Genomic DNA, 22,467 nt, shown 5'->3' on the forward strand with positions numbered 1-22,467 from the left:
TGAGCAAAGTTTATTGGAAATAGGAATTTGAAATGACGAAATATTTTAGATTTGAAGTATTAAGCCCCATATATTTGTTGACATCAGATACCTCACATTGACAAATACATATGTTAGTCATAAAAAGTGACCTATTACATGTATGCTCTTTTATGAGTAGTTGCCTGGAACCAAGATTTGTTCTATTTATAAGCCCCTTTAAGTTTGGGCAAGTTTTGGCAAAAATTTGACATCTTTGGGAACGATTATGCAGCCCCTAAGCCTCTTTTAGACTGCTGCCTGGTTACATTGAAGTTTACATTGAAATTATAACAATTTCTAAACAAATACTAATTTTTGTAAAAAGCTTTTTGGTTTGCTATCGCAGTGCCTTTTCTCCCAGAGGATTTGTCCTGGATATTCTAAAGTACTGATGGATTTTTCATTTCCTCAATGTATTTTCTTACATATACTGGTCTTTCATCTTATACAGTGATCCCTCAACTTAAAATGGCCTCAACATACAATAGTTTCAACATACAATGGTCTTTTCTGGACCATTGTAACTACAGACAGTCCAGATCTGTGAAATGTGTCAGTGGCGGGATTCAGAATCAGAATGGGCATTCACTGGTAAAACACCTGTATTACTGAAGTGCATGCACTGACTGGCTGTCTGCTAGCACCCCCTACAGTACAGGGAGGTATTACATGTTCTGTACTCTTTACCTGTGCCACAGTTGGCTGCTCCTTTGGACACCAGGTGCGGACGGCTCCATTTAACTTTTTTAGGACATTGTGTGTACTGTACAGGACCCTGAAGAAGCTCATGTCCTCTACATAGACAGTGATTACAGCTCCCAGCAGATCTTTCTTACTTTTATATGTAAGGACTTCCTTTATCTATATTAGTTATCTACTTATTTCTCTTTAATCCTCACTTTTTCCTATTTTTGGATGATATTTTGGGGGCTTCAGAACCAATTACCAGGTTTCCATAGAGTTATGGTCTCAACAAACAATGGTTTCCTCATACAATGGTCGTCCTGGAACCAATTAATAAAGTAACTTGAGGGACCACTGTACATCATTGCATCTTCTGTAAGATAAGCCTTTTCTATTTGTCATTATGTCCCAGTTCAGGACTGCGGTGGATACTACATGAAAGGGTTAAGACTGAATATTAATTCTGCATTTTACACTAAGAGCCTCACAGCTCCCCAGAACTCCCATCCAGGGAGTTAGATCTCCATAGGTTGTAAAGTTACTACCTGCACTTGGGAATTTCCCAGCAGAAGCAGCTGTAAATAGTAAGCTTCTATTCTGTTTTATATCCTTTGCCTTCATAACTCAATCCTCATTGGCCATGGTTCAATATGCTTTTAGGCTCCTTACCGATGACAGAGAAGTTTGAAGTTATTCCAAAGGTACCTGGTTAGATTTACCTTTAATGTGGTGACATTTTTCGCATGAAGTTGTTATGTTTTTTCCTGAAGCTTAAGTATTTTCGTTCGTTATTTATATATTTATACAATTGTCAACATAACTAAATATTATTTACCAAGGCGATGATTGCTTATTGCACATTAGAGTAAATTTTCATCTATATATACACTAAAAGGCTACTAAACTGTTATGTATTATAAAATGTTTTCAGATTTGTTTTGTCACATGTATACACGCTGCAGATTTCATGCTATGGAAATAAAAATAAGCATATATTTGACAGCATAAAATCATCAGCGTAAACACTATGGGGAGATATTCAAAAACTATGTAATTTCTGTTCCAGCGATAATAATCACACCATTTTTTTTTCCTCTGACATTTTCACAGGTCTCTTTAGCTGCTTTGAAAATATGAAAATATGAGAGAGTTCACTAATGTGCCACTTTTTTTTCCCACAACAAAATTGGTGATTTTGGTGTCCCAAAATGTTTATTCTACTGCCATTTTAAATTTTTTTCCCAGCCTGAATTTTCCGTGATTCTAAATTTGGCACCAAAACCGGCAATTTTGGTGCCAAATTTTGAATCACGGAAAATTCAGGCGGAAGCATCATACATAACATTCCACGATTACGAGTGCTCATACAAGAGATAAAACATATCCAGGAGTTAAATGTGAGTGCAGTTGAGGTGACCATGAAAAAAATTTATTTTTTGATTACCATTTTCCAATAATAATTGTTTTTCAATAATTGATTAAATAAAACATTACCCCCCCCCCTTCCCAGAAAAGAACAAAAAAAAACTACAACCATTTCTGTGATTTCTACATTAGTAAAGAGCTGGTGTGAAATTTTGGATGTAAAAGGACTCTCAACACTGTAAAACATGAATTTTACATAACCACGCCAACTTTTGCAAAACTGGAGTGACTAGTGTAAACCTTGTAGGCCCTCGACATAGATACAGCTCCCGAAGGTAGAACCTTCATCTATTGAACATTTATGGCATAATCATGTGGGCATAATAGGGAATACCCCTTTAGCATGTATTCACACACACCAAATTTAGCACAGCTTTGAAGTTGTGAGCTCCGCAGTAGAAGATTTTACAAGGCAATTACTTTATTGACATGTTAATAAAAATTGATAATACTATATTTATTGGCGTATAACACGCACTGGCGTATAACACGCACCCCCATTTTAACAGGGAAATTTAAGTTAAAAAATAAAATGTAAAATAAATGACTTGGACTAAATGCCACATCATCCCCCCAACTTCATTTTCTTCTGCACCTCAGTTTGGTCCTGTCTCCTCCAGTGCCACATCATTCCTCCCCTTTTATCAGTCCCTGTGCCACATCGCCACCCCCCATGTCTCATCATCCCCCCCATGTCTCATCATTTCTCCCCGTCATAGACCACCACCAGCCATACAGACATTAAGCATTTAGTGCCTCCCCCACCATCATTTCCCCCTGTCTCATCATCCCCCACCCTGTCTCATCATGTCCCCCATCATTCCCCCCTCATTATCCCCCCACCCTGTCCCATCATCCCCCACCCTGTCTCATCATGCCCCCCTCATCATTTCCCCTGTCTTATCATCCCCCATCCTGTCTCATCATGTCCCCCCCTCATTCCCCTCTCATCATCCCCCACCCTGTCTCATCATGCCCCACATCATACCCCCCTCATCATTTCCCCCTGTCTCATCATGCCCCACATCATACCCCCCTCATCATTTCCCCCTGTCTCATCATCCCCCCATCATTCCCCCCTAATCATTCCCCCACCCTGTCTCATCATCCCTACCCAACCTGTCTCATTAACCCCCCATCATTCCCCCCTCATCATTTCCCCCTGTCTCATCATCCCCCCATCATGTTCCTCCTATGTTGTAGTTTTGCAACATCTGGAGGTCTGCAGGCTGAAGACCACTGTATATGCTATTCTTACACTTTCCTTACCTGGCTGCGCTTCGGCTGTCTTGTGGGGTGCGGTCAGTAAAGCAGATGAGTGACGTCCTCTCCCGGCTCCTCTGCGCGGCATCAGGGATGTCACTTTTCGGAGGCGACAACAGGAAATGAAAAGTGATGTCACTGATGCCGCGCAGAGAAGCCGGGCGAGGACTAGTGTTGAGCGGCATAGGCCATATTCGAATTCGCGATATTTCGCGAATATATGGACGAATATTCGTCTTATATTCACTAAATTCGCATATTCGTAATATTCGCGAAAATTGTGAAAATTAACATATGCGAAAATTAGCATATACAAATATTAAACATATGCGAAAATTCGCACGCCAGTCTCACACAGTAGTATTAGAGCCTTCTTTACACCACACAAGCTGGAAGCAGAGAGGGGTGATCACTGTGATGTGTACTGTGAAAAAAATAAAATAAACGAATATTCGTAATTACGAATATATAGTGCTATATTCGCGAAAATTCGCAAATTCCGGAATATGCGATATTCGCGAATAATATTCGCATTGCGAATATTCGCGAGCAACACTAGCAAGGACGTCACTCATCTGCTTCAGTGACCGTAGCCCGCAAGACCCCCCGCCTGACCTGCCAAAGCGCAGCCAGGTAAGGAAAATAAACAAAACTATGAAAAGCAGGGAAAAGGGGGATGATGAGGGAGGGGGGAGGTAAGAAAAACGAAAAGTAAAACTGTCACTTGTTTTCTCCGGCACTATACACAGGTACTGGTGGATTGTGCGGGAGACGCTGATTAAAAGGTAGGGCAGATCTGGACAAGGTAGGGCTCATTTTAATCAGCGTCTCCCGCACTATCCACCAGTACCTGTGTATAGTGCGGGAGAAAACAAGTGACAGTTTTACAGAGCGGGGAGGAGACGCCGCTGGTCACTGATTTAAAGTGGCCTCGGCAGTGCTGCTAATACTTAACAAGCAGCCTCTGCTGGGGCCACTTTAAATCAGTGACCAGAAGACTTATCGGCATATAACACGCAGGCAGGCTTTTTGCCTTAAATTTAAGTTTTAAAAGTGCGTGTTATACACCGATGAATACGGTAATTGGCGTTTTACAACTTTAAATCTGCAGCGGATGTGATGTGTGTGCTCCGGCCCTATCCAAAGGATAGGGGATAAGATGTCTGATCGCGGGGGTCCCACCACAATCTCGCATGCAGCACCCACCTGTAGGAGCTGCACGCAGCGCTGAAGCCTCCAAGTCTGCCTGGTCACGACTACGGGGCTGGAGTATTGTGACGTCACGACAAACAATTGGGCTAACAGAATTTTGTAACAGTTGCTTATTTTACTATACACTTTATTGGGCAACAATGGGAAGTCTTCCCAAATTCAATGGAACAGTCCTGGATTACTAGTGGGAGTAAACGTTCAACTTCTCGCTTTCTGTATAAGACAATGGGTACTATGCATGTCTGGGGACACCATGAGTGGTTCTGTTGGCACTTTATTATTAGAGGAGGCATCAGTGTTATATAGCCTGCTGACTATAGCCAGTGACTAGTACCATTGTGGGGATACTAAAGGCAAAATTATTTGGGTACTTTAGGCACAATTATTTGACAGCGGTATGATGGTATCATTTGACAGCTGATCTTTCCCTGCACACACAAGACAGAACAGAATTACATGTATCAGACAGTCACCTCTCCCAGATTAACTCCTATTATTTCTGGGGGTGGAGTAGCTGATGAAACAGACCACACTTTACACCCATTATTGCACCCAGGGGAACCATCAGGCCGGTTTTTGTTGCCTAAGCCATGGGTTTGTCACAGTTTAGTTGTGCCAAAAAAGCTGTCAGCCATCCATGGGCATGTTTTACACCTGTCTTCATGATATCGTGAGCACTCTCAAGTTTATAAGTTTCACAGTTATTACAGAACAAGTATGTTCACGCACTTTTTAGAAAACAATAAAATATAATATTGTATAACGCAGTAAAATTTATCGTCATTTCTCTAAACTGCAAAAATGTTCACAATGTCAACTCTCAAGTAACGACATTAATATATATGTAACACTTGTAAAAGTAATCCATATAATCCTTGTGGTGTATTAATCACTTTCTAGTTTATATAGTAGGTAATACTTCATAGCTTTGCTAATCCTATTACATTACAAGATATTTATAGATAGGTAGGACGTTACCCTAAAAACAACAAACAATATTAACTAACTCCTATGGAGAGGCCATTGCTTCATGAAACACTCATAAATGCACAATTGATAATAAATTGATGAAGAAAATGTTTTAAAACAATAATTTATCATCATAAAGAATAATTGCACTACTATTACTACTATTCCATTCTGTGTATTATGGATTCCTATTCCTAACATGGGAATAGTGTCGTCGATATAGCAGCTGCCATGGATTTCATCAGTTGTGGGGGCCCTAATATAAGTAATATAGAGTAATGTATTATATATAATTGTCTTTTTTAATTACAATTACTGGAATTACTAGAAAACTGGAATAATCCATAAATGATACTTACTAAGGGCAAGTTCTCAAGGCTATTGTGTTGATGCTAAAGGCAGAATAATTTTGGTACTATAGGCAGAATTATTTGACAGCAGTATGATGGTTTCATTTGATGGCATCATTTAAACGCCAATTTATCAGTGCAATTTTGCATTAAAATCTTTATGTGATCCTCTACACTGTGCAAAAAATATGGCAGTTTTCATAAAATTTTTCAGCACGAAAGCAATGTATCCATATAAATCCACATCAAAACAGCATGAATTTTAAATGCAGAGTTTTGGCTGGGTGAACAAGCCATATAAAATGCAAGGGAGATCACAAGAAATATATATTTATGCATTAAAATGTTACTTTATTATAGACACCCATCTAGTAACATGTTGGGCCTCCTTTGACCTACAGAACCACTGCAGTTTGCTGGGACATAGAGGGAGATTTATCAAAACAAGTCCAGAGGAAAAGTTGTCCATTTGCCCATAGCAACCAATCAGATTGCTTCTTTCATTTTTAACAAGGCCTCTGCAAAATGAAAGAAGCGATCTGATTGGTTGCTATGGGCAACTGGGCATCTTTTCCTTTGCACAGGTTTTGATAACTCTCCCCCATAGATTCTACCATGTGTTGGAATTGTTCTGCAGAATATTGGCCCATCTGGACAGGATTGTTTCTTGCAGTTGTCATATATCTTAGGTGAGGGTACTGACAAGGTCTGAATAGTCTGATCTATCTCATCCTAGAGATGTTGTATAGGATTAAAATCTGGGAACTTTGAAGGCCAAGGGAGCAAGTAAAACCCACTGTTATGTTCACGAAACCAATCCATGACCATACAACTCTTGTGGAAAGTGTCCTTCTGCCATAGGGTAAACTGCTGCCATAAAGGGAGGACGTTGGTCACCACAATGCTTAGATAAGGCCTACCGTCCAAATGTCAATGCCCAGTATGAAAGGACTCAGATTCTGCCACATTTGATAGGAAGGGTTCATCAATTCATGCTGCCTGTGCCAAATTTTCCCATTCTAATGGCGATTAAGACTGACCCTGATCCACAGCAAACTGATCGCTTGATTTCATGGCACTCTCCAGGATCATCATTTCTGGGAGGGTGGAGTTGGCTTATTCAAAATTTTCCTAAGGTTTTCAAATGCTGTGGTTCGTATGGTAACATTTTACTAAAATCAAATATTTTCACTTTCACTTCCCTATATATATTTCAGTTTGTGCACATCAATGATATGACACAGTCAGGATGCAATGCAAATATATATTTTGTTTTACTACTTATAATAATAATATATTTTTTGCACCAATATACTATATGCACCCGAGTTCTTGACATTAACCTACCTCTTTTTAGAATAGCACTATCATGTGGTACTTTGCCCCCAGTCTCCAAAGTGGAGCAGTTCCAACGCTGCCCTTTTAACTGGTGCTGACATTCATGGATAGCGATTTGGATTCCCTGGAGAGCTGACGCTGTCACATCGGGGCTGCGCACGCAGAGCCCCAGCTGGCGCTTACTCAAACCAGGTAGTGTCAGACAGACAGTGTTGGGAGTCAAGATGGGTTCATTGGGCAACTTTAAGCCCAAAATATCATTGCACAGAACTCTGGAGAGAGAAGAAACAAAAGTCAGAGGTTGAAGGATATAGAAAGTTGTACAAGTAATAGTATCATAACAAGTATGAGTAAGGCTGGGTTCACACCACGTTTTGTTAACTACGGTTCCCGTATACGGCTGGGAGGAGGGGTGCGGGGCTTAATCGCGGCGCCCGCACTGAGCCGTATTCGGGAACCGTATTTAATGCATGTCTATGAGCCGACCGGTGTGAACCGCAGCCTCCGGTCGGCTTCGTTTTAATCCGTATGCGGTTTCCCGACTGCAGGCAAAAACGTGGCCGACCACGTTTTTGCCTGCAGTCAGGAAACCGCATACGGACGAAAACAAAGCCGACCGGAGGCTGCGGTTCACTCCGGTCGGCTCATAGACATGCATTAAATACGGTTCCCGAATATGGCTGAGTGCGCGATTAAGCCCCGCCCCCTCTCCTCCCAGCCATATACGGGAACCGTAGTTAACAAAACGTGGTGTGAATCCAGCCTAAGGCTGGGTTCACATATATCAGGCATCCGGCATAGTTTCCCTCTGGCATGCACCGGAGGGAAACTGGTGCTAGAACTGATCCCATTCATTTGACTGGGACAGTTCACAATCATCCAGTGACTCAATTTTGACGCCGGATGGTTGGACACGTGGGAGTTCACCGGGCACCAGACAGCTTGCCGCTGTCAATAAACATGAATTGAATAGTTTAGTCTAACCAATATATCAGATATTATCACCATATAATGTGTATGACCAAAACCTGTATATAAAGTGACAAGGTCGATAATAAAAATGGAAAAAACTATATATTTTCTGTATCAATTCCTTGTGGTTTTCAAAATCTATGCTTGCTGTTGTATACTAGGAACCTTCATTGTTTACTTCTAATGGACAAAATCTGTCACATACAGGTTCCTGGTTTGTCATAGGACAGAGCTAAAGTACAGCAAGCAGAGCTCTTGAAAACTGTGCAGAATTGATGCAAAAAGTATGTAGGAAAACCACATAACATTTCATTATACAAAGAATTAAGGGGATTCTCCGGTGCTTAAACATCTTATCCCCTATCCAAAGGATAGGGGATAAGATGCCTGATCGCGGGAGTCCCGCCGCTGGGGACCCCCGGGATCATGCACGCGCCCCCTCCCGTAGGCTTGCATTGCGGGGCGGCGCCGGCGCAGGCGTGACGTCACACGCCGCCCGCCCTGTAGTCGCCGGTAATCAGTCCCGGAGCAAACACGCTCCGGGGACTGATTACAAACGGGGTGCCGCGTGCATGATCCTGGGGGTCCCCAGCGGCGGGACTCCCGCGATCAGGCATCTTATCCCCTATCCTTTGGATAGGGGATAAGATGTTTAAGCCCCGGAGAACCCCTTTAACTTAATTCCTCTGTTTGTAAAAGCAAAGTGACAACCACCCTTAGTGTAACTCAGTGTTTCCCAACCTGTTGCAAAACTACAACTCCCAGCATGCCCGGACAGCCAACTGGGAGTTGTATTTTTGCAATAGCTGGAGGCGCACTGCTTGGGAAATACTGGTGTAACTAAACGGTGCTAAGAGCAGGTTGCGGATTATAGCACAGTCCCACACCCCCTGGTGGGGGAGACTGTGAACTACAAGTTCCATTAACAGGTGGTATTGCTCTTTAACTGAGCCTTTTCTAAGTAGCTCCTGTGAATAGAAATACACCTATACATTTCAAAAGAACATATCACACCTTGGCGATCAGCTACATGTAACTTTAGACGGGATTAGAATATTAATTTAGATCTTAGTTTTAACAGATGTACAAGAAACCATTGAGTGCAGGATAGGACCTGTCAAATGCATTGGCAATAAGTAAAAATAAAAATGCAAGCCCTGAAGAAAATTACATTCCAGTGAATGTTCTTTTCCATTTCTCTAGGCACTTGTTTTATTTGCTACTAGCTGGTCCCAGGAACATGAACATAAAGGAAGGTGTGCGGGTCACCTGGCAATGCATGACATGCTTCAGATTCTGTTTAGATGCCAAATGTTTAAAGGGGTACTATCGTGCCAGAATGTTAAACAGATTTGTAAATGACTTCTATTTAAACATTTTTATCCTTCCAGTACTTGTCAGCTGCTGTATGCTCCACAGGGAGTTCTTTTCGTTTTAAATTTCTTTTCTGTCTGACCACAGTGCTCTGTGCTGACACCTCTGTCCATTTCAGGAACTGTCAAGAGCAGGAGAAAATCCCCATAGCAAACCTCTCCTGCTCTTGACAGATCCTGAAATGGACAGAGGTGTCGGCAGAGAGCACTGTGGTCAGACAGAAAAGAAATTCAAAAAGAAAAGAACTTCCTCTGTATTATACAGCAGCTGATAGATACTGGAAGGATTATGATTTTTAAATAAAAATTATTTACAAATCTGTTTAACTTTCTGGCACCAGTTGATTTGGAAAAAAAAAAATTCCATTGGAGTACCCCTTTAAGGCAAGAGGTGCCCTGTATTCACACAGATGTGGCTGGTTAAGACACGGCCTGCACATCTTGCCCTGGGTGGGGACAGAAGACTCGACCGCTGTCAGAAGCTCTGCGGGACGCTCCCTGCAGGGTGGGAATATATTTGTCTTCACTTTGGAACTAGGGATCAGCAATTTCTCTCCTGCTGTAGGAGGGGCAGGAAAACAGAACACAGAGCCAAGAGACCGAACGACAGATCAAAACATGCCCATGCTGAAGGGAAAATAATTCATGTTTTATAACCATAGTAATAAAAGCAGCTTTTCTCAAAACAGGAAGTGAGCATGTAAGAAAACATACACAGAGATACATTATTAACATGAAAGTTAACAAACACGGACAAAACGGTATCAATGCCACAAGGTGAACGGGGCTCTATGTGCCAATGTATGGCCAGATACCACTCCATGCCAATTCTATAGAGAAAGAAACTCAGCACTTCTAATATTACACATATATTTACAGTAAGTCACGCTATCTCTATCTCTATGAATGTGCTGAGTGACATTAGGGATGCTCAGTGCATGAAAGGATAAAGCAGAATAGATACTGTAATAGTAGTCGGCACTCCTACCCCGGCAAATCCTCACTATAAGAAGAGTTGTCACAGTGCACAGCTTACACACAGCGTATAGCTCCCGACTGCCTGTCCTCAACCAATGACCGTGGTTCCAAAGCCCCAGAGACACAATTCCATAAATGCAGGTATGAAAGAAGATGGGCGTCACTCACCGGTCAGAAGATACAGGATTTCTTTATTTCAAAGGTGCAAAAATAGCAGGGTATGGACGGGACTAAGGGAACGCCGCGAGTCAGTAACATGTCGGGTAACAGCTGTTTGCGCGTGCGTCCAGATGAGATGGGTCTGACGAAGCATGCGGACGCATGCACAAACAGCTGTTACCCGACATGTTACTGACTCGCAGCGTTCCCTAAGTCCCTTCCGTACCCTGCTATTTTTCCGTACCCCTAAGTCTTGTCCGTACCCTGCTATTTTTCCGTACCCCTAAGTCTCGTCCGTACCCTGCTATTTTTCCGTACCCCTAAGTCCCGTCCTTACCCTGCTGTTTTTGCACCTTTGAAATAAAGAAATCCTGTATCATCTGACCGGTGAGTGACGCCCATCTTCTTTCATACCTGCATCAAAGGATAACCCATCAATGGTCTGGGTTGTGGCTAGGGTTGCCACCTTTCTTGCAAAAAAAAATAAAAAATACTGGACTTGCTAATTTGCATAATTAATTATATATACGTGACATCACAGGATACACATATGCTGGGAAAATGTTGTCCTATTCTGGCCCCTACAACTTTTTTATATACCTGTCATGTCCTCTTTCTCTTAATATGAACAAAGGGTCTTCATCTTATGTCACTATATGGTAACTAATGGTAATGATGCCTATTTCGAGAAAGGGTATGTCAGTCTATACACAACGTTTTAAGAATTTACACTCCATAAAATGAAAAATTGTATCTAGTAAGCGGCTTTGCATCTGGGATGTTTTGTGCCATTTCATGACTAGTCCATTTTATTGATCTACTGGGCAGATTTATCAAGTCTTAAAGGGGTACTCAACCCCAAGACATGCCTCCAGATGATGCAAAACTACAACTCCCAGCATGTTGGACTATATAGTAGTGTATAGTATAGGTCAGTGTTTCCCAACCAGGGGTGCCTCCAGCTGTTGCAAAACTACAACTCCCAGCATGCCAGGACAGCCTAAGGCTGTCCGGGCATGCTGGGAGTTGGTTTTGCAACAGCTGGAGGTGCTCTGGTTGGGAAACACTGGTATAGTATGTGGTTCAACATTCCGGGAGTTGGATGATTGGTTGGATAAATATCGGCCATTGCATTCCCAGTATTTTTAATATAAAAATACAGGCAGGGTGGCCAAAATACCATCTGTGCCGGTAAAATACCGGCAAGGTGGCAACCCTAGTTGTAACATATGTGACTTGTGGATGATGTTGCTGTATTGTTACTCAAGAGTATTAGTTGGGTGCAGAGGCATAGCTTCTGGGCCCTGATGCAAAATCTGTAGTAGGGCCCCATGTGCCATTTATAATACTGGTCTCTTATGGGCCCCCTTAGGCACCAAGACCCTGTGCGACTGCTGCCTCTGCATCCCCTATAGTTATGCCCTTGGCTGGGTTGCAACAAAATGCTTGGATTTGAGTGCAATGTTACGTTACATGATGTAATCACAGAACCTGTACATTTTTGGGCTAGGATCAGGTGATCAGGATCAGTCTTTTGTGCAACAACAGATGCCAAAACTGGAGCCAAATTGGTAGTTACCAGACTTTTTTTTACCTTTTCCGATTAGAAAAGTTTCATTGAAGGACACATTTTCCTATCCAGCTCCTATACCATTTTGGAATGCTGGATGCCAGGAACAACGGCATTGATTCTGGCTTCAGGTTCCATTTTGTGTTTTGCTACCATGATGGAGGGAAACAGAGCTGGATATATATACGAACAAGCCCTTAAATGTCTTAAAACACTACAAGACCTTGATAAAGACATGAAGAAGTCAGAAGACATGTTTTCCTGCCATACCTAGTACAGTAAAAACTAAAAAAGGTATTCCAAAGATTATGGGGGAGATTTATCAAAACCTGTGCAGAGGAAAATTTGCCAAGTTGCCCATAACAACCAATCAGATCGCTTCTTTCATTTTTAAAAGGGCTTGTGCAGAATGAAAGAAGCGATCTGATTGGTTGCTATGGGCAACTGGGCAACTTATTCTCTGCACAGGTTTTGATAAATCTCCCCCAATGTGTTTCACTTATAGAATGTTGTAGAAATAGTATATATCAATCGTAATGCTAGATGGCTTATGAGAGATGATCCAAAATGGAGACAAACTCTGTTCCTCTCTATCTTCTCTTAACCCCTTAAAGACAGTGTTTTTCCGTTTTTGCACTTTTATTTTTACTTTTCTTTTATTTTTCGTTCTAAAAATCATAACGCTTTCAATTTTGCACATACAGACCCAGACTTTTTTTTTTATTGCGCCACCAATTGTACTTTATAATGACATCAATCATTTCACCACAAAATTTATGGCAAAACCAGAAAAGAAATATTTGTGGGGCAAAATAAAAAAAAAAAAAGCTATTTTTTAAACCTTTTGGGGCTTCTCTGCAGTGCACTTTTTGGTAAAAATGACACCATGGCCGACATTTATCATTGTCTTTAGACTGTTTTTTGTGTCTACAAAAGGTGTAAAAAAGGCGCAAGCTGAGTTTATTTGCGCCTTTTTTGCGCCTTTTGGTTTACACATTTCTGCTGATTTTGAGTTGCAATCCACTAATTTTGGCAATACACATGATATGGAAGGGATTAATGAACTGCGACTTTTTGTGAAAAGGCGCAAAAAAGGTGCAAAGGCACTGAAAAGTCTCTTTAAACGACACCAGCCCAAACTTAGTTTAGCTTTTTGGTGTACGTGAAGAGAGAAATTTCTGAAAATGTGACCTGCACAAAATTTATCAAATGCTCTGTGACCATTTAATACATTTGGTGCTCCTACACATCACCAGCACACACAAAAAGGTGTAGAAAAATGCTTCACTTACACTACAATGATAAATGCCGGCCACATCTTTATACTGTAGGTACATACGGTTACAAGGATACTTAATTTATATAGGTTTTATCGGTACCATTTTTGTTTTGATGGGACTTTTTGATTGTTTTTTATAAAAAAAATATAGGGTATACAAAGTGACCAAAAATAGGCAATTTACGACTTTGGAATTTTCTTACGTGTATGCCGTACACGTTTAATTAACATTTTATTTTTATAGTTCAGACATTTACACACGCGGTGATACCACATATGTTTATTTTATTATGGTTAGATATTTTTATATGGAATTTGGGAAAAGGGGGAAAAGGGGGAAATGGGTGTTTTTTTCTTTTTGTTTTACACTTTTAGTCCCCTTAGGGGACTTTTAGGAGGAATCAGTAGATTCCTCATATAGATCAATGTGATTCCATAGAACTACATTGATCTGTGTGCTCTGTGCTCGATTGATAAAGCCTGGTTCAGCCAGGCTCTATCAATCTCAGAGCTTGGACCTGGACGGAAGGAGAGGTAAGCCCTCCGGCTACCTCAGCAGTGGATCGCCCCCCCCCCCCCCCCCCGATCCATCCCACTGGACCACCAGGGATGGTTTAAATGTCCCTTTAGATGCTGCTGTCAACTTTGACAGCAGCGATCTAAAAGGTTAATAGCCAGCTGTGGCAATCACCGCAAGTCGGCTATTAGCACCGGCCCTTCGCTACAGGAATCAGGTGGGGGCGGCCAGTATGGCGTGGGCTCAAGTCAGGGACCGACGCCATAAACCGCATGATGTCTCAGGACGAGCCGGCTCATTCTTAGACATCAACTGCTTAAATGGGTTCTCCACCCCTAGACATCCGTGTTCATTTAGAGTGTCGGGCACAGTGCCAGAGGCTTGCGACATCACGGTCATGCTCCGCTCGTGACGTCACGGCCACATCACCTCAATGCAAGTCTATGGGAGGGGGCGTGATGGCCATCACGCTCACTCCCATGGACTTGCATTTAGGGGGGGTGGCCGTGACGCCATGAGCCTCCGCCCCCCATTGCCAGTCATCCAGCACAGACCGAAGTTCGCTCTGTGCATCGAATGTGGGGGGCGCCGCATCCAAGATCACGGGGGTTTCACCGCTGGGGGTAGGGGATAAGATGTTTAGGGGTGGAGTACCCCTTTAAGACTTGATAAATCTGCCCAGTAGATCAATAAAATGGACTAGTCGTAAAATGGCACAAAACATGCCGGATGCAAAGCCTCTTACTAGATACAATTTTTCATTTTATGGAGTGTAAATTCTTAAAACGTTGCGTATAGACTGACATACCCTTTCTCGAAATAGGCATCATTACCATCAGTTACCATATAGTGACATAAGATGCAGACCCTTTATTCATATCAACAGAAAGAGGACACAACAGGTATATAAGGAATCAACAGCTGTCTATGAGTGCTGGCTGGCAGATACATACAAGGTATGTCAAACAAGTGCCAGCACATGCGTCTTATCTCCAGATCTATATAAGACTTCCCCTCTGTTAAAACATGTTCTATATGGATCTTAGATTAAATAGCAGTTTGCGCAATATTATTCCAGATTAGAAAGAGAACACCAGACACTTGTGCTACTTCCCAGGAACCATACGATGCACCTGAAAAGACCTTATAGTATAGAAAAAATGTCTATAATCACTAGAGGATTAAAGAGTAAAATAACCTTTCGAGTGCATTTAAAGTCTCTATTGGTAAATCAGTTATTTCATAAAGACATTCCCCGTCTGTGCTCCATATTAGGGGCATCATAGAGTGAGTCCTCCCCCCTCCCCATAATGGAGAGATGTTCTTCTGCTCTCATTCTGGTGGACCTGGAAGGCGATATATCTAAATTTCCCATTTCTCCTGGAATGCCCACAATAGAAAGATTTCCATGCTGGCTGTGGCTGACTCCGGCCACTGGTGGCATTGGTATTGGGATCTGGGTGATCTGTTGATTGGCCTGACAGCTGTGTTTTAAATGGAGGCACCTCCTTTCATTTTAATTTAGTTTTTTTCTCAAAAAGCATCAATTTTACTTATATTTTCAACTTTGGAATTGAAGTACAGCTGCAAACATAAATAGCAAGCTCATCATTTTTGCAGTTATGTGATCTCCACTCACCAGCAGAAAATGACATGCTTTCCTGTGTTGGAGATCAGTCTATCCGGTATGGCTGACTTCCTGTGAACTTCAAAATTACATCCTCACTCATTCAATAGCCCCTGGCAGCTTTTAGACACCTCCCCTCCCCACCCAGTTCCACCTTCTTTGTTCATCCATATGCATACCGTTTTGCTGAAAAGATCATTTCTGACATATCCAAGAAACCAGAAGAGCAGTGATATAGTAGATGAGTCCTGACAATCATGGGCTGCAGACTTATCAAACTCCCCTGAGTCCACGGACTGGTGCAGGCATTCTGCACATTTGACTAACCAGTGGGCACTAGGGGGCGCTCGCAAATGTCGTCTTATAGACTTAAATATTCTTTCTGCGGATGCTGGAATCAAAATTTCTGCACCAGATGCGCCATGTTTCTGGCACGAAAATTCTGGCATTGGAAAAGTACAGCAGGATCCCATAGAATGGAATGTCTGTGCACACATTTTTCGAGTTGTCAATGTTTGGAGTTGTCAATTTTGAGAGCAAGTTCCCTATTGTAGATTTTTAACACTAAGTTTAAAGGGGTACTCCCCTGGAAAACTTTTTTTTTTTAATCAACTGGTGCCAGAAAACAGATTTGTAAATTACTTCTATTAAAACATGTTAATCCTTTCAGTAGTTATCAGCTGCTATATGCTACACAGGCAGTTCTTTTCTTTTTGAATTTCCTTTCTGTCTGCGGTGCTTTTTACTTTCTACTAGAATCAACATTTATCACCTATACTGCTCTGAAAGAGTACCTGTCACGAAACTAAACTTTTAATTTATTGTTCCTTATGTAATTATAAGACACTTTGCTCTTCACTTGCTGTTAATATTCTCAACCTTTATATGTTTTTAATGTGATTGAAAAAATGGCCACTAGGTGGCTCTGTTCTGTTCCATGCCCCAAGTCAAACAGTTAGTTTGGTCTCCTCCCGGCCTGGTAGGGCATGCGGGGCATGGCGAGGCACAGCTCTCGCAGGCTTCAGTGAATTCATGCATGCTGGGGAACACCCGCTTTCTCCTGCCGGGAGCTCACACAATGTGAGCAAGGGGAAAGGTTTGATACAGAGCTTTTTAAAGCTCAGAAACATTTTTTAAGGGCAGGAGGGGTGAGTTAGTTTAGGAAATATGATTTGATGACAGATACTTTTAAATGCTGGGGACCCCCCATGACTGGACCTCACCTAATCACAAGAACTGTGTCCCCCATTTCTCCTTACCACACGACCAAGAAGACCAAATTCTGCACTCGGCAATCTCCATTAGTCCAAGAGGCGCAAATTAAAGCAAACTGGATGACGCTGGAAGGAGGAATGGTGGATCCAGGACTGTCTTGGCTATGTGTTTTCTGACAATGTGACACTTATGTCCTATGCAAGTGTTTTCCAAACAGTGTGTCTCCAGCTGTTGCAAACCTACAACTCTTAGCATGTCCAGACAGCCTTTGGCTTTTTGGACATGTTGTGAGTTGTAGATTTGCAAAAGCTGAAGACACTCTGTTTGGAAAACAATGCCCTATGCTATGGATATCACTGCAAACAAGTAGCACTGCTTGCTCTCACCATTAACCTCTTGTGCACACCTGCGCTGTCGGACCCACCGATCCCGCCCCGGCTTCACCAAAGTAATCCAAGAAAGAAGGAATGTCCGGCACTGGAAATGCACTTAAAACTTGCTTTTATTGCATGACAGGAGTCACAGTACAAGTAGGAACATCTGACGCGTTTCGCACTCGCAGGTGCTTAATCGTAGACTAGAGTCAAGCAATAAAAGCAAGTTTTAAGTGCATTTCCAGTGCCGGACATTCCTTCTTTCTTGGATGCTATAGATATGTGATAAACAACAACAAAACTTTTGTTCACTTGATGGCTATGAAATTGTGAAACTCCCTCTTTACACCATAAGTCAGTGTTTACCAAACTGGAAGCCACTAGGTGTTGCTAAACTACAACTCTTAGCATTCCCAGACAGCCAAAGGCTGTAGGTGCATGTTGGGAGTTGTAGTTTTGCAACAGCTGGAGGATCCCAGTTTGAAAAACACTGTCACATGTGCTTATTAGGGATGAGCGAATCAAATCTGACGAATCCGAATTCGTTACAAATTTCAGGAAAATTTTGATTTGCAATGAATGCAAATATCGCCGCAATTCCATCACGCCACGCTTCATTAAACTCCATTTAGTGCGGTCCAGGCTCCAAGGCCCTTTTTTCCACAATTTTCTGTTAAGCTTACTGGAGCGCATTGTTCTCAGAGTTCCCCTCACTCTGGTTTATGGAACAGACTGTTGCAGAAATAATATATAATACTGTGGTGTCGGGGTGAGGTGCGATGTGAGGTATAAGGGGCAGATGGTGTGGCCCAGGGGTAGATGGTTATAACCCCTTCGTGTTTGTGATGCCAGGGCGTGGTTTGCCACCCGAAGGTATTCCGGTTAGTCCCAGGTTAGGCAGGGGTTAATAAAAGTCCAAGGCCAGGTTAAGGTTAACGATAGCTTTTACTGAGGTTGAACAGGTATAACAGTCTTTACAGGGTAGTAAGGTTCCCAGAGAGGTGGCCAGTAACACGAGGGACCTCGCAGCTTGCTGGGACTTGCAGTGACTTAACAGACTCTAGCGCAGCCACGCTGACTATAACTGACTTGATCTGACTGAAGATATTGACAGCAGACAAAGATGACTTGACTTACTGACTTGTGGCTGCAATTTCGGCTTGAGGCCTCCAGATGTGCTGGACACTGGCTCTTTTACCCTTAGTACATAACTTATACACATTATGGGGGAACACTGCAGGCGAGCCCTGAGGATGTACAGGGACTCAACCTGACAGGACTGTAGGAGCATATCCCATACTGGGACATCACAATACTACCTCTTTTTTTATAGCACTTTTATCACAGATTTTGGTGTGTTTTGAAGTTCGTGTTTTTTGCACTTGTATGTTCTGTAATCAGGGCTGTAGCTCTGATGAGGCGAGTGAGGCCTCAGGTGTGCTGTTGCAAGGGGGCGCAAGGGGTGTCCAGCACACATTACACTGAGGCATTGATTCCCAACCAGGGTGCCAGGACACTCTGGTGGGAAATATGGCACTAACATTTTAGATTTTTCTGCCCAGGCCTGCACACCTGCGATTCACAGGCATGCAGGCCAGGCGGGAGGGAAGTCTGTGTGCAGTGCCAGGACGGGTGATGCTGCAGCTCCAATCCTCGTGTATCTTGCTTCTCCTGTGGAGAAGCTCTGGACTCTGGATTTTCCCTGGTCCCTCAGCAGAATGATGTGGATGGAGGGAAGGAGCAGCGCTGACAGAGGCCTACTCAGCTTCAGGAAGTGCACCCCCACCCTTCTTTCACTCCTCTACACTTCTCTGTCACCCCTCGTAACCTCTCTGTAACCCCTGGACCCCCTCTGTTATCCCATACACCCTTTTTTCACCCCTCTACACCCTTTTGTCACCCCTCTAAACTCCTCTCTCACCCCTGTACACCCCTCTGTCATCCCTGTATGCCCCTCTGTCACCCATGTACACCACTCTGCACCCCTGTCTCCCACGTACACCCCTCAATCACTGTGTGGGATAATGCAGGAGGCATTGTGTGTGCTTGGGGGGGGGGGGGCTGAAAACATTGAGTGAGATTCATCAAAACCTGTGCAAAGGAAAGTTGCCCAGTTGCCCATAGCAACCAATCAGATTTCTTATTTCATTTTGCAAAGGCCGTGTTAAAAATTAAAGAAGCGAGCTGATTGGTTGCAATTTTCTGTTCTCGCCTCAGCAGCAAAAAGAGCTAGCTACAGCTCTGTCTGTAATGCACATCATGTAACAATGTTTAGCACTTATCTGATCGCTGTTATTTTCGGTTCTCGCCTTAGGAGCAAAAAGAGCTAGCTACAGCTCTGTTTGTAATGCACAACATGTAACAATGTTTAGCACTTAGCTGATCGCTGTTATTTTCTGTTCTCGCCTCAGAAGCAAAAAGAGCTAGCTACAGCTCTGTCTGTAATGCACATCATGTAACAATGTTTAGCACTTAGCTGATAGCTGTTATTTTCTGTTCTCGCCTCAGGAGCAAAAAGAGCTAGCTACAGCTCTGTCTGTAATGCACATCACGTAACAATGTTTAGCACTTAGTTGATCTCTGTTATAAGAGCCTTGTAGTTTGCAGACTTTGTTTAAAGCTGTTTTATAATTTATTAAAAGTGACTTGTACATTTTTAAATAATATTTAATATAATTTATATAAATAATTGTTATACAGCCAGGTAAGAAGTCCAGAATGGAAAGTAACTCTTGTAACTACATTTTCATGGCATGAAGGACATTTCCAAAAGAATCTGCATGTCATACTGAATAACAGTATTATTTCACTAACCCAGCACACACCCTATGCGTGTTACAGCAAGGCAAAGTGTTCTTCACCCCTTATTGAGGCTCTCTGTAGGCCAGAAATAGCTGTTTTTAATAGCGATTCATCGCGAATAAATTTGTGCCGAAAAAAAAATTTGGGGGGGAAATTTGTCAAATCGGCCGAATCGTTTTTTTCAAAAATTCACTCATCTCTAGTCCTTATATTCACTTTTGCTCAAGGTAAGCTGAGCTCTCATTGATGGAACATAAATCCTCATAAACTCACTTAGGTCAAGGTGCAAGACTTTCATAAATCCCACTATGACAGGGCTCCTGAAGTTCAGGTGTTTAAATACTTCATTGCCGTAGGGTGCAATGGTTGACATTTAAGAAGAAACATACCATGACTGTATAGGATTTAGGTATTAGTGATAACAAGGCTGGTTCTAGTTGTATAGATACAGTATTAAAATATATTGGAAGCAACTTATCTTATTCAGCTGGATCTAAACATAGAAGAATGATAAGTGACATAAAACAATGTGTAATCTCTGAATGACCTATCGTTTAAATCAAGTTTTTATGTTAAACATATTTTTAGGAGTTTTGGTGACCCCCCTCCCCCTCTTTTTCCATTTCTTTAACTATATTGTAAAATCCTCTTAAAATCTTGCAGTGAACTGACACTTTTTGTTTTGTAGATGTTGCTTTTCAACAGTCTTCTCCATATAGTCATAGGCAGGATTACTTTAAAAGGTGGCGCTAATAGATAGATAAGATGAGATCAGGCCATTCACAATAGATGATGTTCGGATCTCATCCTCCCTCTCCCTGCACAATGACCTTTGCACAGGTCAAAGATAATGCCTTAAAAACCTTCCATGAAACTCAATCGGTCTCTTCCAGTCTATTGTTCCTATTTCCATGGGGATTGCTGTAAAGCATATCTCTAAAGGCTGTTAAAAGAACAGAAGCTCAGGCATGATGGCTGCCCACATAGTAAAAAAAAAATACTAAAAAAATTGAATTTGAATTTAAAATTCAATCAGAAAATAGAAACACATTAGAAAAAAAGATGTATAAGTACCTGGCTCTAATGAGTAAAAAAAAAAAACAATTTATTTGCCACATTCCCTTTAAAAGGATAATTCCAACTCACAGCTTATGAGGAGAATAACTAGTGAAGGGGATGCAGTATTTTACTAGCTCTGTAACTCCAATCAGTAAGGTCCCAGAGATCAGACTCCCATCAATTTAGAGATATGCTACCACTTTATGAGATGGAAATAACACTCTAGGTTAAAGAGGTTATACAGTCATTAAAAACCTATCCGTATTCACAGGATAGTGGACAAGTGTCCGACCTCTCCCTTCCGAGATGTACTAGTCTCAGCAGTGACCGCCCGCTCAGCCAACCCCCAACCGCAGTGGTGTCCATCCTCAGCCGCTGACTGGATGCTTACTGCAGAGACTAGTACATCTCAGAAGGTGGGGCCACTCAGCGGGGAGAGCAGGGCTCTGTTCTGGAAACCCTGTGGGGGGTGTTGTTTAGGGGCAGCAATTGAACTCTTAAGCCCCTTACTGTTGATAAGGGATAAGTTTTTAATTACTGGATTTCTCCTTTACATCCATCCTCCTCACCATTTATAGTTTAAACCTGCACAGAATTCCCCCTCTTTCTCACTCTCCAAAGAGTAGCAGAGAGGGGTACATGTGTTTGGCTCAGACCAACCAACTTGGAGAAGAGGGGTGTGGTACAAACATCCTCTTTGATGATAGATGGGGGCGATATGGCCCTGTCCTAATGTTCAGCCTCTTTTTGATTTTTTTTTTTTTTTTTTTTGTTCTCTTCCTCCTCTCCATGTATTTTCCAAAATGTTGGAATGTATATATTTAGGTATAGATTTATTTCTCTTTTCGGAGGAGAGTAATTGTATTTTGGGTGAAACTAATAAGAAGCTTTAAAGTATAAAATAATAGTTTTGCAGAAATAAGAAAACAAGAAATTACCGGGTGCAGAGCCATATGAAGATGGTAAGAATCCAGGGCCAGGTCCCCGTGTGAATGTCCCAGGCCATCCTCTGACCTTTCATTGGACAGCTGTGTCAGACAGTGAGGCTCTTTCTTCATCTCCTGGCCCAGAGGCTCCCTCTTCTCCAGTCTTACTGAGCCTATTAAAGACAAACCCGGGTTAGTATGGCAGTAATGTAACACAATACTATATATAACAAGTTCCTAGTTAACAAGAAAAGTACACAAAGGGGACTTGAATATAAAAGTCTATAGGATGATAAACAGCACAGATAAAAGATATAGGTGACCCAAAAATGATGAAGCTATTGAACTGAGGTC

The 22,467-nt window shown here is 42.1% G+C and overlaps 1 protein-coding gene across 8 annotated transcripts in view; it reads right to left on the reverse strand.

The window, feature by feature from the left end:
• The window catches only part of WNT10B (Wnt family member 10B), an 83,519-nt gene that overhangs the window by 2,363 nt on the left and 58,689 nt on the right, over window positions 1-22,467 (reverse strand). For all 8 annotated transcript variants that reach the window (XM_056562231.1, XM_056562232.1, XM_056562233.1 and 5 more), the window contains 2 exons: window positions 22,126-22,286; window positions 7,272-7,534 (listed from right to left, as the gene is read on the reverse strand). In XM_056562231.1, the coding sequence (XP_056418206.1) occupies window positions 7,272-7,534; window positions 22,126-22,208 (346 nt within the window). In that variant the 5' untranslated portion in view covers window positions 22,209-22,286. The remainder of the gene's footprint in view (window positions 1-7,271; window positions 7,535-22,125; window positions 22,287-22,467) is intronic.

Source organism: Hyla sarda, chromosome 2, assembly GCF_029499605.1.
Source record: "Hyla sarda isolate aHylSar1 chromosome 2, aHylSar1.hap1, whole genome shotgun sequence".
In the NCBI taxonomy this organism is placed as follows: domain Eukaryota; kingdom Metazoa; phylum Chordata; class Amphibia; order Anura; family Hylidae; genus Hyla; species Hyla sarda.